The sequence below is a fragment of the Petaurus breviceps genome, unplaced genomic scaffold (assembly GCF_028583685.1).
Source record: "Petaurus breviceps papuanus isolate PSGF00001 unplaced genomic scaffold, PetGlider_PUasm1.0 178, whole genome shotgun sequence".
Lineage (NCBI taxonomy): Eukaryota > Metazoa > Chordata > Mammalia > Diprotodontia > Petauridae > Petaurus > Petaurus breviceps.
Window position 1 is genome coordinate 23,945,143 of NW_027185777.1, and position 15,472 is coordinate 23,960,614.

General features: G+C 37.0%; 1 protein-coding gene across 1 annotated transcript in view; it reads left to right on the plus strand.

Annotated features, from left to right (window-relative positions):
• The window catches only part of CCDC7 (coiled-coil domain containing 7), a 172,200-nt gene that overhangs the window by 36,001 nt on the left and 120,727 nt on the right, over positions 1-15,472 (plus strand). Inside the window, exons 7-9 of the mRNA XM_069086464.1 lie at positions 3,018-3,187; positions 5,251-5,306; positions 10,517-10,591. Of these exons, the coding sequence (XP_068942565.1) occupies positions 3,018-3,187; positions 5,251-5,306; positions 10,517-10,591 (301 nt within the window). The remainder of the gene's footprint in view (positions 1-3,017; positions 3,188-5,250; positions 5,307-10,516; positions 10,592-15,472) is intronic.

Genomic DNA, 15,472 nt, shown 5'->3' on the forward strand with positions numbered 1-15,472 from the left:
TATCTATCTATCTATCTATCTATCTATCTATCTATCTATCTATCTATCTATCTATCTATCTATCTGTCTGTCTGTCTGTCTGTCTGTCTGTCTGTCTGTCTGTCTGTCTGTCTATCTATGAATCATATTTAGAGATGACAGTTTTATCTTTGAGAGTCAATGACATCATCAAATGAGAGAACAGAAGGCTACACAAGAAGAGGACCAAGGACAGAGCGTTGGGTGATGTCCACGTTAGTGGGGATGATTTGGATGAAGATCTGGCAAAGAAACCTAAAAAGGAGCAGTTGTGCACATACAATCTGCGCTTTCAATTAATTTTATCAACTTCTTGGCTTGTCCTTCATAATCTGTCAACCACAGTCATGAATCCATGCCAGATGAGTATGAGGAGAACCAAGAGAGAGCAATGTCATGGGAAAAACAAAAATGAAGTCCAGGAGGAGGAGGCAGCCAACAATTCAAGTACTCCAGAGGTCAGGATGGGTGGGGCCTGAGAAAAGGCCCCGAGATGAAGAAATTATTGATAATTTTGGAGACAGCAGTTTTGCCTGAATGAGATCAGAAGCCAGATTGCAGAGGATTGAGAAGAAAGTGAAAAGAGAATATCTAGAAGCTTCAATTTCAAATAGCCTTTTCTTTCTTTTTTAAAGAAATTATTTGTTTTTATTCTGAACTTAAACTTCAAATCAAACTAATGTTTCTACATACAGATTAAATAGAAAAAGAGATTTGTATATGAACCCGAAAATCTCTTTTATGAACATCTTGATTTTCCTTTTAATGTAGAATAAATTCAACATATAAATTTTAAAGCTGTCCTGCTTTTCTTTGACCTGTTTTCCAGGTCAGTTGTTTTTGATAATTTGATACCTGTTTTACCAGGTCTTCTCTTTTTTTCAGTCTTTCGAGTTTATTCAAATATTTCTTGTTATCTTTCGGAATTCACTGAATTCTATTTACTTTGTTTTGTTTTTAGTGAAGTCCGCTACTTGGGTAAGGCTTTCCACTTTTTTGTTTAAACCTATTCCATTTTTTTGAGTTCTAATTTTATTTTTAATCTCTTAATATCCAGTCATTCTTGGAATCCTTATGGCCAAGCCATTTCTTTCTCTGAGAGTCTTCTTGTCCTTGCTGTGGGATTACTCTCTTAGACTTCTATTAACCCATAATATTTCTTATTGTGTTTGGATTTTCTAGTATTTGCCTATATCTCCAGCCTCAGTTCTGGTGTTGGGCACAGCTCTACTCCTCTTCTGCCCCCCTCCACCCATTCTTGGATGGGGTAAGAAGGCAGTGTTTGGTTCTGTCCCTTCTGTAGTCTGAATGCCAATACCAGACATTCTGGATGGAATGAATGGGATCAGACCAACCATTTTGCCTCAGTCCCTGGATTCTGCTTCTTATTCTGGTAGCCCGTTATAGTTGTTGGCTTCAGCCCTTCTCCATTTCCTTTTTCTTGCACAGTCTCTGACTGGGAGTCATTACCGTATCACAATCCTGAAAGAATCCATTCATTTGTAGGAGATTATCATGGCCTCAGGTTAGCATGCAAGACAAGCTGTCGAGTTGCAGCCCTATAAACAGCTTTGAGTTCTCTAAGGCCTATCTTGCCTTGACTTGTGGATGCTGTCTCCCTGCCCTTGCTTCTCTGAGATTGCACAGGCCTCAAATCTTGATAACTGCACATAACCTTTGTTCTCTCAGAGTCCCCCAGGCTTCGGGCCCTGTGAGAACAGGTGAGGCTCCAGCTCCCATGCTGAGTTCTGCTCTTAGCTCCCATAGGCTGTTTGACCAGAGCTTGCAGGTAATTTTGCTTTTCCTGTTGCATCCTCTCTTGGAGTGCTTGCAGGCTGTTGGCCATCCTCAGGTGCAGCCCTGGGTTGAATGCAAGACTGTGTTGCTGTATGTCTTTTATCCTTTTGATTACTTTTAAATATTTGCTAGAGGATATGTTAGAGAATTGGGTTCCTCTTAATCTTTCACAGGATAATTATAAGCAGGAAATTTGGTAGCAAAAATGCTAAGTTAAAAATAATTTAAAACTCGACATTTTTAACTTGAAATACATCTTGTATGATTAACTTTTTTTAAAAAAACAAAAATTTTTTGTTTTTCATGTATTCTCAACTGTTCCTTGAGGGCAGAAAACCTTGTTGCCATATCTTTGTGTCCCATACAATGTATAACATATTGCTATACACATAGTATATAGCACAAAACTGACTTAATTTCACCCATTTTTCCCTCCATTTCTTGCTATGTAATAGAAAAGGCATGATTCACGGAAGAGTCTAGTAGCTTCCTCCTTCTTTTCCTGAAAAAACTGCAAAGCACTGTTTCTATCTTAGGCCATCCGGCAAATGATAGTCAACAAATCAGGGCTGGGCTTCTCCAGCCTTGCTCTGTGGGTTTGCCCTCTAGGGTTCCAGTATTAGCTTTTTGGAATGATGAGTGTCAGATGGATGAGGGATGATTTGGCATGACCCAAGGCATCTTATTACTTTCAGTGTCTTATGTATAGGCTATCAGCTATAGGTTGCCAGAGTGAAGAGATTTTCAAAAAACATTTTGGGCAAGCAAATTTATTACCGTTTACCAATACTTTGTCTAACATTATTACTGTTATATCAGTTATGTAAATATTGTTAAGAAAATATCTAGTATAGAAGCTAAAGATTGATTTATCTTCATATATAATCTTTTATTTTCTCATATTAGAAGTAGTAGATGATTCTGAAGTTTTTGCCAAAGAGACATGTACAGGGAAGCACTCACTTGACCTTGTCATTTTCCTTTTTAAAATGTCTAATAACAATCTTAGTTTTAAACTTAGTAGCAGCTCTTGTTGCATATTTGCTTACAAGTTTATAAAGTATTACTTTAACATTTGGCTATCACTACAGGTAAGAATAGTATTCCAAGAATACTTTTGTTATATGGTTAATAAAATATTTGGGGGGAAAGCCCCAGGTATAGTAACTTTAAAGTATCTGATTGAAATTTTATTATTTTAGTTAGTAAAAGAACAAAATGTTTCAGACTGGGAGCTTCCTTTGCCAGATAAAGCAGTATCTTCAAGTATTGCCCAAGTGATAGACCGTTTGCAAAAACTTGAACATTTAAGGAGTCGCCTTGGTACAGTGCCGAAGGTCACCCGAATAGCTGTAGCTGCAAAACATAAGCCGTAAGTGAATTGTAAATACCATTATATAGGAACATGAAGAAGAGAGATGCAGTTAGTGCTGAAGTTGGGAAGGAGTTGCAGACACTTTTGACAGTGAATCTGTAGGTCTATTAGGTCAACTAGAACACATGATCAGCTTGCCATGTCTTCTCTATCTATCTGGAGCTGTTTCTATGTGAAGCTTTGAGCACTTGGCTGTGCCTCCCACCCCATCATCTCCTATCTCTCCCCTAATTATTATTGCTTAGTTTTTCTACTCTTGTTTCTGGGCTGTAAGAGTTGATGGAAAGTAGTCACATAGCTATACTCATGGGTGCCACTACAAATTCATTCCAACTAAGCTCATGGGGCTTCCACTCTTCTGTTTTTTTAGTCATCTCATTTGTTCAGCAAGTATTTATTGAGTGCCTACGATGTAGCTCACAATTACTCTGGATGATATAAAGAGGGATAAGACACAGATCCAGTATTTACAGAGCTTACTTCTCTAATAGGATAGGTAAGACATACACATATTTGAATCCTGTCTCTGTGACCATGAGCCACTATTACCCCTTTCTGGGTCTGTTTCTTTGTAAAATGAAGGGATTGGGTTAGATGATTTCCCAGTCCTTCCTATCTCTCTGTATTATAATCACAACGCCAGGTAGAATGTGACATTGAAGGCCCCCCAAAAGTGCAAAAAAACCAGTTAGTGTTCAGAGGAGGCCGAGACTGTTTCTGTTTGGGGGTGGAGGTGGAGGGAAGAGGGAGGATTAGGGAAGGCACCTTGAAGGAGATGGCTTTGAAAATGGAGGTGCTTACTGAATTTCCTGCAGTGATTTTTTCCAACTTTTTCAACTCTATTTATGATCCTCATCCAGCCCCCGTGCCCCAACCCTGTGTCTTCCTTTAAGGAAGTGATCTCATTGTTTTTCCCTGAACATCATCCCTTGAGAGAAGAGACAAGAAAGCCTCAGAACCATACTCTTAAACAAAAGTTTAAATAGGTCTGGGGCTGGTTTTCAGCAAAAATTGTCACTCCTAGCAATTTTTTGTTTACCCCAGCAATGTTCTTTTCCTTTCTTTTTGACTCCTTTTTTCATGTTCACCCTTACTTGTCCCATCTAGTTTGGCACTTAGCCATGTACTGCTCATTATTACTAACTTTCCATGCATATATGTTGTCTTCCTAGTGAGATTGATCTTTCTGAGGGTAGGAACTATGTACCTTTTTTGTATTCCCACAGTACCCAAAAGAAAACTGTGCAAATGGTATCCATTCAATAAATATTAATTGAATAAATGAATGAATTATTAAATGGTTAGTAATATGTCATTTTTCTGTTCTGCTGCTTCTCTGTTAAACTTTTGATTGGCTATTTATCCATTTAGAATCTATAAAGAACTACATTACATCAAACTTACATAAATATTTCCTTTCCACAGCCAAATGGTCTATATACACCTGGGGAGGGAGGCTACATATTATAGACTCCCCACTTAGTAGAAGTTATGAAGGAATGAGGGGAAAAAAGGCTTAACAGGTAGAGCAAATTCAATCAACACATAAGAGTTTTTTGATTCTTACTGACTGGCAACCTCAGATTCCCCTTTCCCATTAATTTTCAAAGAACTAGGGGCAAAAAGAGAAAAAAAGTTTAGGTTGCCTGCATATTCAAATCCTTGATTTGTAATATATGAAATTGCCAAGATTTGCTTAATTAAATTTTGAGTTTTAGTTTTGGCTTTCAAGTGTTAATGAAATCATTCCTTGACAAAAGTTTGCTTTTTCTATTCACTACATGTTTGCCATTATTTATTTTGTTTGCTTTCATGGTTTTTACTCACAGTTTGGATTGGTCATTTGGCTTTATAGCTCTACTAAGCTTTACTTGTTTCTCCTTTGATTATTCTTTTTAAAAATTACTAACAGAATTCTCATAAAACATTGTGATTTTTCTTACTTTTGTAATCAGATATCCATAGCACTTCTTAGACTGAAAAGCAAGCACAGTTAAATGTAAATTCAACTCTTAATATTTATGTATTAAATTAGGTTTCATTGTGGTAAACTTTGACAGGGACGACCAACCAGAAACAACTCAAATTTATGAAGCTGTAAAGAAGATGATTGAAGGTGATGATTTTTTCATTAATGTTGCTTTTAAAACATTACAGATGTTAAATGATAGTAAAAATCATTAGTAAAAGTTCTAAAAAAATCTAATACGGATTTCTTTTCCTACAATAAGTAAATATTTTTATGCAAAATTAGAGTGATAAATTACTGTATGACTTTGTAAAAATAATTACATGCCCAAATTTATATACTTATAAAACATTAGAGTTGGATATTTAATTTATTAAATACTAGAGAAGCATGAATTTCCCTCTGTAATATCTCTGATTACAAAATTTACTCCCGATCTACCTTAATCAAATTCTACCACAACTTTAAGTGAGATTGCCCCCTAAATTCCCTACTAGAACCAGCCTTATAAACCTCAGGGATCCTTTGAGAGCAGACTACCGTGTCATGACAAATTTCACTCACTAAATCACATAACAGATTCCACTTTGAAAACAATTTGTTGAACACATACTTAATTATTCTAGGAATAGGTGATTTCAGGGTTAAGGAAACTATGTCCACCAGTTCTGATTGTTACCTTTCCATGCGTTGGTAGAACATCTTTGTGAGATGCTATGGTCAAGATTTTATCATCCTGTGTTCAACCTTGGGATGAGACTTTTTGCACTTAGACGTGTCCTCAGATGACAAATCCAGCCCATATTGAATACATAGAAATAATATATGCATTGATCATTTTGGAAATATTTTAGCTTCAACCAAATATGTGAATGTTTTATAATAATGACTTTGAAAGGGGAATTTTAGTTTTAATATAAAATCCATATCACATATTCACAGACAAAAATAGATGAAAGGGTGGCTGCCAACACCCCAGTGCAGCTGCCCACCATTTAGAGGAAAGAAGCAAGTGGCTACCCCTTTGACTTCATGATTGAATATGTAGGGCTAGTTCTGTACATCCCAGCTTCAAGACAAAAAGTCTTTGAAAACTAGTCAGGGAAATCAATTGCTCTGAGTCTGTTTGAAGATACTGGGTCTCTGTACCTTTTATAGCCTTAACTCCCAGTTTACTTAACACTTTGGTCCTCAACTATTCATTTGTTCTTGTACTATGTATCTTGTTTCTGCTCTGTTTTTATGAGTACTATCTTATGCAGAAAAGCCTGTTTGCTTCTGTTTTTTTTGCTTTTTTTTTTTTGAAGTGTGGGAGGACAAGGCAATTAGAGTTAAGTGCACACAGACACACACATAAAAATCCCAGGTATATACAAAAATTTGAACTCAGGTCCTCCTGACTCCAGGGCTGGTGCTCTATTCACTGTGCCACCTAGCTGCCCCAAAACCTGTTTACTTCTGCAGTCTTGGAAACTGTTTTGAAGGACTGATCTATTTTCTGCATATTTGACAATTGTCTTGCCCATGCCTCAGAACTGTTGTTAATCATGAGTGTGGATCTAGGGTTTGTGTACTGAAAACTTTGACCTGAACTATTCATACTCTCATATAGTTAAAAACACAAGGAAGTTTAAACACAGTAGAAGTTTTTTTTTTTTTAACAGCCTGTATTTCTGTTAACTCACAGCCCTGTGTAGTGTGCTCTTCTCCTTATTTCTCATTTTGGACCACCCAGGTAGTAAAGGATAAAGCAGACCTTTTGGCTACATGGTGCCAAGAAAGCTTTAGCTAAGCTATAATCCTTATGTCAGAGAGGAGCAAAGTACACATGAGGGGGGACATGAATGCCATGTAATTGGAGAGGTGGGCCAAGCTGATTGCCTGTGGGGGCTCTAATAAGAGAAGCCACTTCTGATTCCTGGAGATGGCAAGTCTTTTTTTTTTAATTTTTTAAGCAATCGGGGTTAAGTAACTTGCTCAAGGTTACACAGCCAGTTATTTCTGGGTGTGGTGCTGAGTGTCTGAGCCCGATTGGATCTCCAGGTCATCCTGACACTGGAGCCGGTGCTATTACTCGCTGTGCTACCTGGCTGCCCTGGTGGCAAGTCTTTTGGACTTGCCTTAGGTACCTTTTGTTTTTCTAAATTATTTATTTATTGCTCTTTTGGAGGGGGAAGGCAGGGCAATTGGGGTTAAGTGATTTGATCGAGGTCACACAGCTACTAAGTGTTAAGTGTATGAGACTGGATTTGGACTCAGATCCTCCTGATTCCAGGGCTGGTGCTCTATTCACTGCACCACCCATCTGCCCCTTTGGCACCTTTTGCAAAGGAGTTAATGCTTGTAATTGCTATGGGGGAGTTGTGAAAGACTTAATCCCTCCTTACTTATTTACCTGCAAACATAGGCATTCCCTCTAAGGCTTTATTTTTCCCTTTGTTCTTTGAGTTATTTTAAATTTCTGATTTCATAATGTTTCCTTTTCTAATTTAACCATTTGATATAAAACTATCATCGTAAATGTTAAATATATCTATTATTGATTTAAAATGGAAGGAGCTGTAAGGGAGATAGTAAGGTAGTAGGCTGGATTGATACAGAGAAAGCATGACCTCTGTCTAAAATGGTAGAGTTTGTTTTCCTAACTTCAAGCAAAAGAGAGAATCTCAATTATTCTTTATAAATTCCCTAAAAGACAGGATTGAACTCTACCTGGGGTTTTCTGTCTTTAAGCTAAAGTCTCATGCTAAGTTTACCAAGGTTTTCTGGTAAGACAGGTGAATGTGTGTACTATGTAGTTTGCTTTTGCTTCCCATTATTTTCTCCTTAAGCATGCTCAGGAGAGAGGGATGGCAGTGACTGAGAAGTCCTTCTATCCCACCTTTTGGTAGGAAAAAGAGTTTGAGAGGAGTGACCCAATTCCAAATTCCAAAGATCAGTTACTCCCTCACCTGTGTAGTTCATCTTGCTGTACAGTGCCCTCTGCTGGTCACAAATGCATTAGATTATTACAATAATATTGAAGGCTGAAGCAATTTCACTCTTATTTTGTATTCTCAGTGGCATAGCTCCTGGCACTGAGTAGGTGCTTAACAAATGCTTGTTGATTGATTGACAGATTGTACAGTAGAGGAATCATAAAAACACAGATAGTTTGTTACACTTGTTATACTCTCCTGGAAAGAGGAAGCTTTTTTGTGGGACTGCTGAATGGACATTTCCTACCCATTTTGGAGCTGTACAATTCACAGAATTATCATGAAGGGCTGGTAAAGTCTAGATCTCCTTCTCTTCCATGGCATGGCTTTGGTCTTCCACCTTCAGATAGTCTTCCCTTCTCTGTCCTGCCCTGCCATGCCATACAGAGGCATACAGTTCCAGGGAATGCTCAGCTTTGGATGCTTCCTGTTGAGAAGGAGCATGTCTAGGAGCATGGTGAGGGAGTTCAATAACAGAATAAATGAGACTTTGATGATGGACAAGTGTTAACAACTGGGAGGTGAGGGGAGACTTCACAGAGACAGTGGTAAATGCACTGTGAACCTTGAAGGAAGATAAAGATTCTGAGAGGCAGAGATGGGGAGTTTTTATTTATTTTAGGCATGGGGCTATTCAAATGCATTAAGAGAAGAGATTAAATATTAAGTTGAAGTAAAAATGAATAGTCTAGTTTTACTATAATGTAGAGTGTTTGAGGAAGGCTAATGTTAAATAAAGCTATAAAGACATATTGAAACCACATTGTAGAGGGCCTTAACTGGCATGCTGAGTCATTTATTTTATACAAATAGACAATTGTGAGTTATTGCAGGTGTTTGTGTTTGGTTGTTTTGTTTGTTTATTAGCCTGGAATTGGCATCAAATCTCTACTTGAGGATAATTATTCTGACCATTGTATAGGGAACAGATTGGAGAGAGAAGAGATTGGAAGTAAAGAAACCACATTAATTGACTACCATCAATTAATGGACTATATAGAACATTAGGCCTGGAACCAGGGAGACTTGAGTTCAAAGTTACTGTGTGACAAATCACTTCACTTCTGCCTCAGTTTCCTTATCTGTAAGATAGAATAATAGTAAATCTTTCCCAGGGTTGTTGTGAGGATCAAATGAGATATTAATAAATGTAAAACACTTAACAGCATAGTGCTTGGCACATAGTAAGTGCTATATAAATGTTAACTAGTATTATTAACAGGCTGTTGCAATAGTCAGGGTCAGAGATGTTGACTTCGTGAACAAGGATGATGGCTATGAGAGTAAAAGAAAGGGGCATATATTCGAGGTAGACTTACTTGACAACAGATTAGATATAAGTGGTAAATGGAGTAGAGAGTCAAGGATAATTCCAAGATTTCAAACCTGGTTGACTAGAAGGATGGTACTATGTTTAGTAGAAATCAAGAAGTTTGAAGGAGTACTAGGTTTAGGCTGAAAGGAGTTAGGGTATTTGACATAATGAGTTTGGGATGACAGTGGGACATGCAGTTAACTATATCCAACAGGCAGGTAGTTATATGGCAGTAGAATTTGGGAGAGAGATTGGTGATCAATACATAAATTTGGAAATTATTTGTATAGAGATAATAATTGATCCCACTGGAGCTGATGTGGAGAAATTGAAAGAGTAGAGAAATAGACCCAGGATAGAGCCCTTGGGGGATAATGGTTGGAGGTCAGGAGATGAGTGATAATCCAGCAAATGAGTCTGTGAAAGAACTCTCAGGAAAATCAAGAGAGTACAGTGACACAGAAGCCATGGGACACTTTCTAGGGCATCATTACCAAAATCTGAACAGAGCCCATGTGTATCACTCCCACTTGATTTTTTTGCTTTTTTTATTCATACTTCCTTTTCTCTTCAAAATGTCTCTTCCCTTTTTATCTGCCTATCCAAATAATATACATCACTTCCTCTATGAAATTTTCCTTCTCTATATACCCCATTACAATTTCCCCGACATTCAAACATATGTTGTATTAGTCTTTGCTTCATATGCATTAGTCTTGTCTTTCCCATGACAGTATAAACCCTATGAGTTTAAGGACCATGTCTTTTCTTTCTTTTATATACCCTGCAAGAGGCACAGTATGGTGTAGTGGATAGAAGGCTAGCCTTGAAGCCTGGGTGATGTAGGCAGACCTACCTACGTGTGACCCTGGGCACATCTCTTAATTTCTCACTGCTCTGGGCACTTGTTGTAGAGAAGGTGCTGACCTACATTGGCAGAGGCGGTTTCCTTACCTGGAAGTTTCTTATACCAGTAAAATTACAGATCCATTCCCCATCCCTATAATTACTATTAGAAAATTGTAAATAGTAGCAAAATGATGAAAATTTCCTTTCTCTTCCAGACTTTGGTGCACATTTTCAAAATGATGAGTTCATAGAAAATATCATGGACATTGCAGATAATGTGTTTTTACCAAGTGAGTTTAAAATTATGTCACTGTCCTAATTATAATTGGTTGAATACACTTAGCTCTGTATTTTGTTGTTGTTTGGTTGTTTCACTTGTATCCTACACTTTGTGATTGGGGTTTCCTTGGCTGAGATACTAGACTGGTTTGTTCTTTCCTTCTCCAGCTCATTTCATAGATGAGGAGCTGAGGCAAACAGAGTTAAGTGGCTTGCCCATGTTCACATAGCTAGTAAGTGTCTGAAGCCAGATTTGAACTTGGGAAGATGAGTTTTCCTGACTCAGGCCCAGCACTCTATCTAGTGCCACCTAGTTGCCCTAGCTTTGTAGTTTACTACCATGTTAAATAACTCACCTACGTATAGCACTTTATTGTTTAATGAATAGCCCTGGAAATTATACTTAGTAAAAAATAACTGACCTTTAGAAAATATTGCCATAGTACCTTTTAAATTATTTGTGTGAGACAATATGATTCTGAACTCTGGGAGTCAGGATACTAATTTTGCCATTAACTAGTAGTGGGACCTTTGGCAAGTTACATGATCGATCTCACCTTGGTTTCCTCATTTGTAATATGAGGAACTTGGATGTAGATGGCATTCTTGATCAGGAATAGGTTTCCCTTGATGGCCTTTTAGGTCCCATTCTGATTTGAGATTTTGAGTCTATTCAGCAAAGAAGGTAACAATAATAAGATGACATAAAAATCAGTATATGAATTTAAGACTTGGTTTTGCCACTTACTAGCTGTGGGACCTTGGACAATTCACTTAAAATCTCTCAACCCCAGTTTTCTCATCTATAACTAAATGATAACAATACTTGCTCAAAAGGTTGTTATGAGACTCAAATGAACTATTTATACTATACTTTTGAATAATCCCTTTCTGTTCAACATTTAATAAATCATGTAATCATTGAGTTTCAGAGTTGATATTGACCCATATAGATGATCTTAGAGGATATTTAACCTACCCTATACCTGATCCTTTGCAAAGTAGTTCTCTATATTTCTTCTTTGGGTCTGGTCTTTCCAGATCCAAATCCACCTAACTATACTTTCTCCCAGACCATTTCTCTCCCTCTTTTACACAAGGATATTTTGAAAGTCATTTAGTAAACAGTGAAAGACTATGACACATGCCTTGCCTAAACTCTGGGTATATTATCTTTATGACATTTTCCTAACAGTCTAATCACTTTATTTTTTATTATTTTTAATATTAATTTAGGAAATAAAATATGTAGACCCTGGAGCATATCTTGCCCTATTGGAAAGTTAGAGGGGAGATGGGGAAAGATATAGGAGAGAGCAGATTGGAGGAGGGAATATTCAGTGGGATCACTGTTTTGGAGTGGTGGGTAGGGGAAAGATGGGGAGAAAATTATAACTCAAAATCTTGTGGAAATGAATGATGTAAACTAAAAATAAACATAAAATCTAAAAAATATATCAATTTACTTATTTTTGGTTTTCAGCATTCACTTCAATAAGTTTTAAATTTTCTCCCCCTGACTCCTCCCTCCCTCCCCAAGACAGCATGCAATATGAAACACATATATTCCTATTAAACACATTTTCACATTAGTCATGTTGCATAGAAGAATTATAACAAATGGGAGAGACCATGAGAAAGAAAAACAAAACAAAAAAGAAAATAGTCTATTTCACTCTGCATTCCAACTTCATACTTCCTTTGGATGTCAATGGCATTTACCATGATGAGTCCTTTGGAATTGTTTTAAGTACTTGCATTTCTGTCAGTCATCATACACAGTGGCTGTTTCTGTGAACAATGTTCTCCTGATTCTGTTCACTTCATTCAGCATCAGTTCATGCAAGTCTTTCCAGGATTTTCTGAAGTCTGCCTGTTCATCATTTCTTACAGTACAATAGTATTCCATTATATTCATATATTACAGCTTGTTCAGTCATCCCCCGATTGATGGGCATTCCATCAATTTCCAGTTCTTGGCCACCACAAAAAGAGGTGCTACAAATATTTTTGTACACATGGGTCCTTTCCCCATTTTTATGATCACTTTGGGAAACAACCCTAGAATCAGTATTGCTGTGTCAAAGGGTATGCATATTTTTATAGATCTTTGGGCATAATTTCAAATTGCTTTCCAGAATGGTTGGATTAGCTCATAGCTCCACCAACAATGAGATAGTGTTCCAACTTTCCCACATCCTCTCCAACATTTATTATTTTCCTGTTTTGTCATGTTAGCCAATCTGATAGGTATGATATGGTATCTCAGAGTTCTTTTGATTTGTGTATCTCTACTCAATAGTGATTTAGAGCAGTTTTTCATATGACCATAGAAAGCTTTAATTTCTTCCTCTGAAAACTGTCTTTTCATATCCTTTGATCACTTATCGATTGGAAATTGACTTGTATTCTTGTAAATTTGACTCAGTTCTCTATATATTTTAGAAATGAGGTCTTTATCAGAGATACTAGTTAAAAATTCTTTCCCAGTTTTCTGCTTCCTATTGTCATGTTATCCTAATGTCAATCTTGGTTGCATTGGCTTTGTTTGTACAAAAACTTTTCAATTTACTGTTATCAGAATTATCCATTTTGCATTTCATAATGTTCTCTATCTCTTGTTTGGTCATAAATTCTTCCATTCTCCATAAATCTGACAGATAAACTATTCCTTGCTCCCCTAATACGTTTATAGTATCATCCTTTTTACCTAAATTGTGTACCCATTTGGACTTTATTTTGGTATACAGTGTCAGATGTTGGTCCATGCCCAGTTTCTGCCATACTGTTTTCCAGTTTTCCCAGCAGTTTTTGTCAAATAGTGAGTTCTTGTCCCAGAAGCTGGGATCTTTGAGTTAGGCAAACAGTAGATCACTATAATCATTGACTACTGTGTCTTGTGTACCTAACCTGTTCCACTGATCTGCCCCCTATTTCTTAGTAGTTTTGATGATTGTTGTTTTATGATACAATTTAAAATCTTGTATGGCTAGGCCACCTTGCTTAGCATTTATTTTCATTAATTCCCTTCATATTCTGGACCTTTTGTTCTTCCAGATGAATTTTGATATTATTTTTCCTAGCTCTATAAAATAATCTTTTGATAGTTTGCTATAGCACTGAATAAATAAATTAATTCGAATTAATTTAGATCTGGCTTTATTTGTGTGAAAAGTGTTTTGTAATTGTGTTCATATAGTTCCTGTGTTTGTTTTGGCAGGTAGACTTCCAAATATTTTATAGTGTCTACAGTAACTTTAAATGGAATTTCTTTTTCTATCTCTTGCTGTTGGACTTAGTAAATAATATATAGAAGTGCTGATGTTTTATGTGGGTTTATTTTATATCCTGCAACTTTGCTAAAGTTGTTTATTATTTCAAGTAGTTTTTTAAAGTCTAATCAGTTTATCAGAAAGAAATGAAATCAAACAAGTCTTACTCTTGGAATGCACATTGACTCATAGTTATTGCTATTTCCCTTTCCAAATGCTATGTATTGGCCCAGATGATTGAACCCAGCTTTGTGGGTTCAGAGAAAGACACACTCATTAAAAGTGTTGAATCATTTAATAGAGATAATTGAGAAATGGTATTCAGCTATTTGAGTCACATCTGACTCAGAACCCCTGGCTCTGGGGTACATTGTGGTCTATTGCAACTGAGAGGGCTGTAAATCATTCAATATAAAAGTTGGAATGTGGTGACCATATCTTCAATTACATCTCTATCAAAGCCTCAGTAAAAGAAGTATCTGTTAAGGAAACACCAGCGGTTCCAGGAAACCAAAGCTCAGAGAGGTTGTGATTAGTTTAAGATTATAGAGATATAAACAATTAGCAAAATCAGGATTTGAATCAATAGTTGTCAAAATTGGATTTGACTTCAAATCTAGTGCTCTTTTCACTCAATCAAGGTTTCAAGATCATATAGGGGGCAGAAAGGTTAGATCAGTCAGATAATCAGAGAGGAAGAGAAAATAGGTCAGACAAACTAGGTATGGAGTGGTTAGATACTGAACTTAAGCCAAGGGAAAGACAGGATCATTAGCAGCTAGATGTAGAAGCTGTTTCTCTGGAGACAGTCTATTGCATTTCTCAGGGTTGTTTTTTTTTTTAATCCTAAACTACCTAGGGCTACCCTAGATGCATCTAGGGATAATTACCTGGATATTAAAGAGGTTTTGCCCTGTTAAGGTTTTGAAATGGGGAATCGTTCTAATTTGTGCAAGACCTCTAAGTATCATAGCAAAGGCACTGCCCCACATCCTTTGCCCTGATTTGTGACTCATTGAGGGGCCTATATTTCTAGCAAGCCCTCTGGGTCAGTGGGTCAAGTTTGTGAGGGTGCCTCTTTCTTTTCTATCTAATGTGTATCAGACCAGATTGCTAGTCGTTTCTGCTAGGAAATACTATCACTTGCCCTATTTATCCAATCTGTTGCCAAATCTTGTCATTTCTGTCTCTGCAAAATCTCGATATATCCTCTTCTATCCAGTCACACAGACACTTTCCTGGTATAAGACTTCACTTCAAGTTAGACTATGGTAATAGGCTTCGCCTATTTAATCTTCCTTCCTCAAGTCTTTTCCCATTTCAGTCATCTTTCACTGAGCAGTTAACCTGATCTTCCTGAAGTGTAGGTCTGATTATGTCACCCTTCCTCAGAAATACACTTAAGTGACTTCCTATTACCTAGGGTTAAATATAATATCCTCTGTTTGGATTTTATAACCCATCATGACCTGGCCACTTCCTATATTTCCAGTCTTTTACACTTTCCTCCCTTCTACATGCTCTATCATCCAGCAGTACTGGTCTTCTTAATGTTCCTTCCATATAACAGTATTTCTCCAGACTTTGTACCTTTTCCATGGCAGTCCCCCAGTCCTAGAA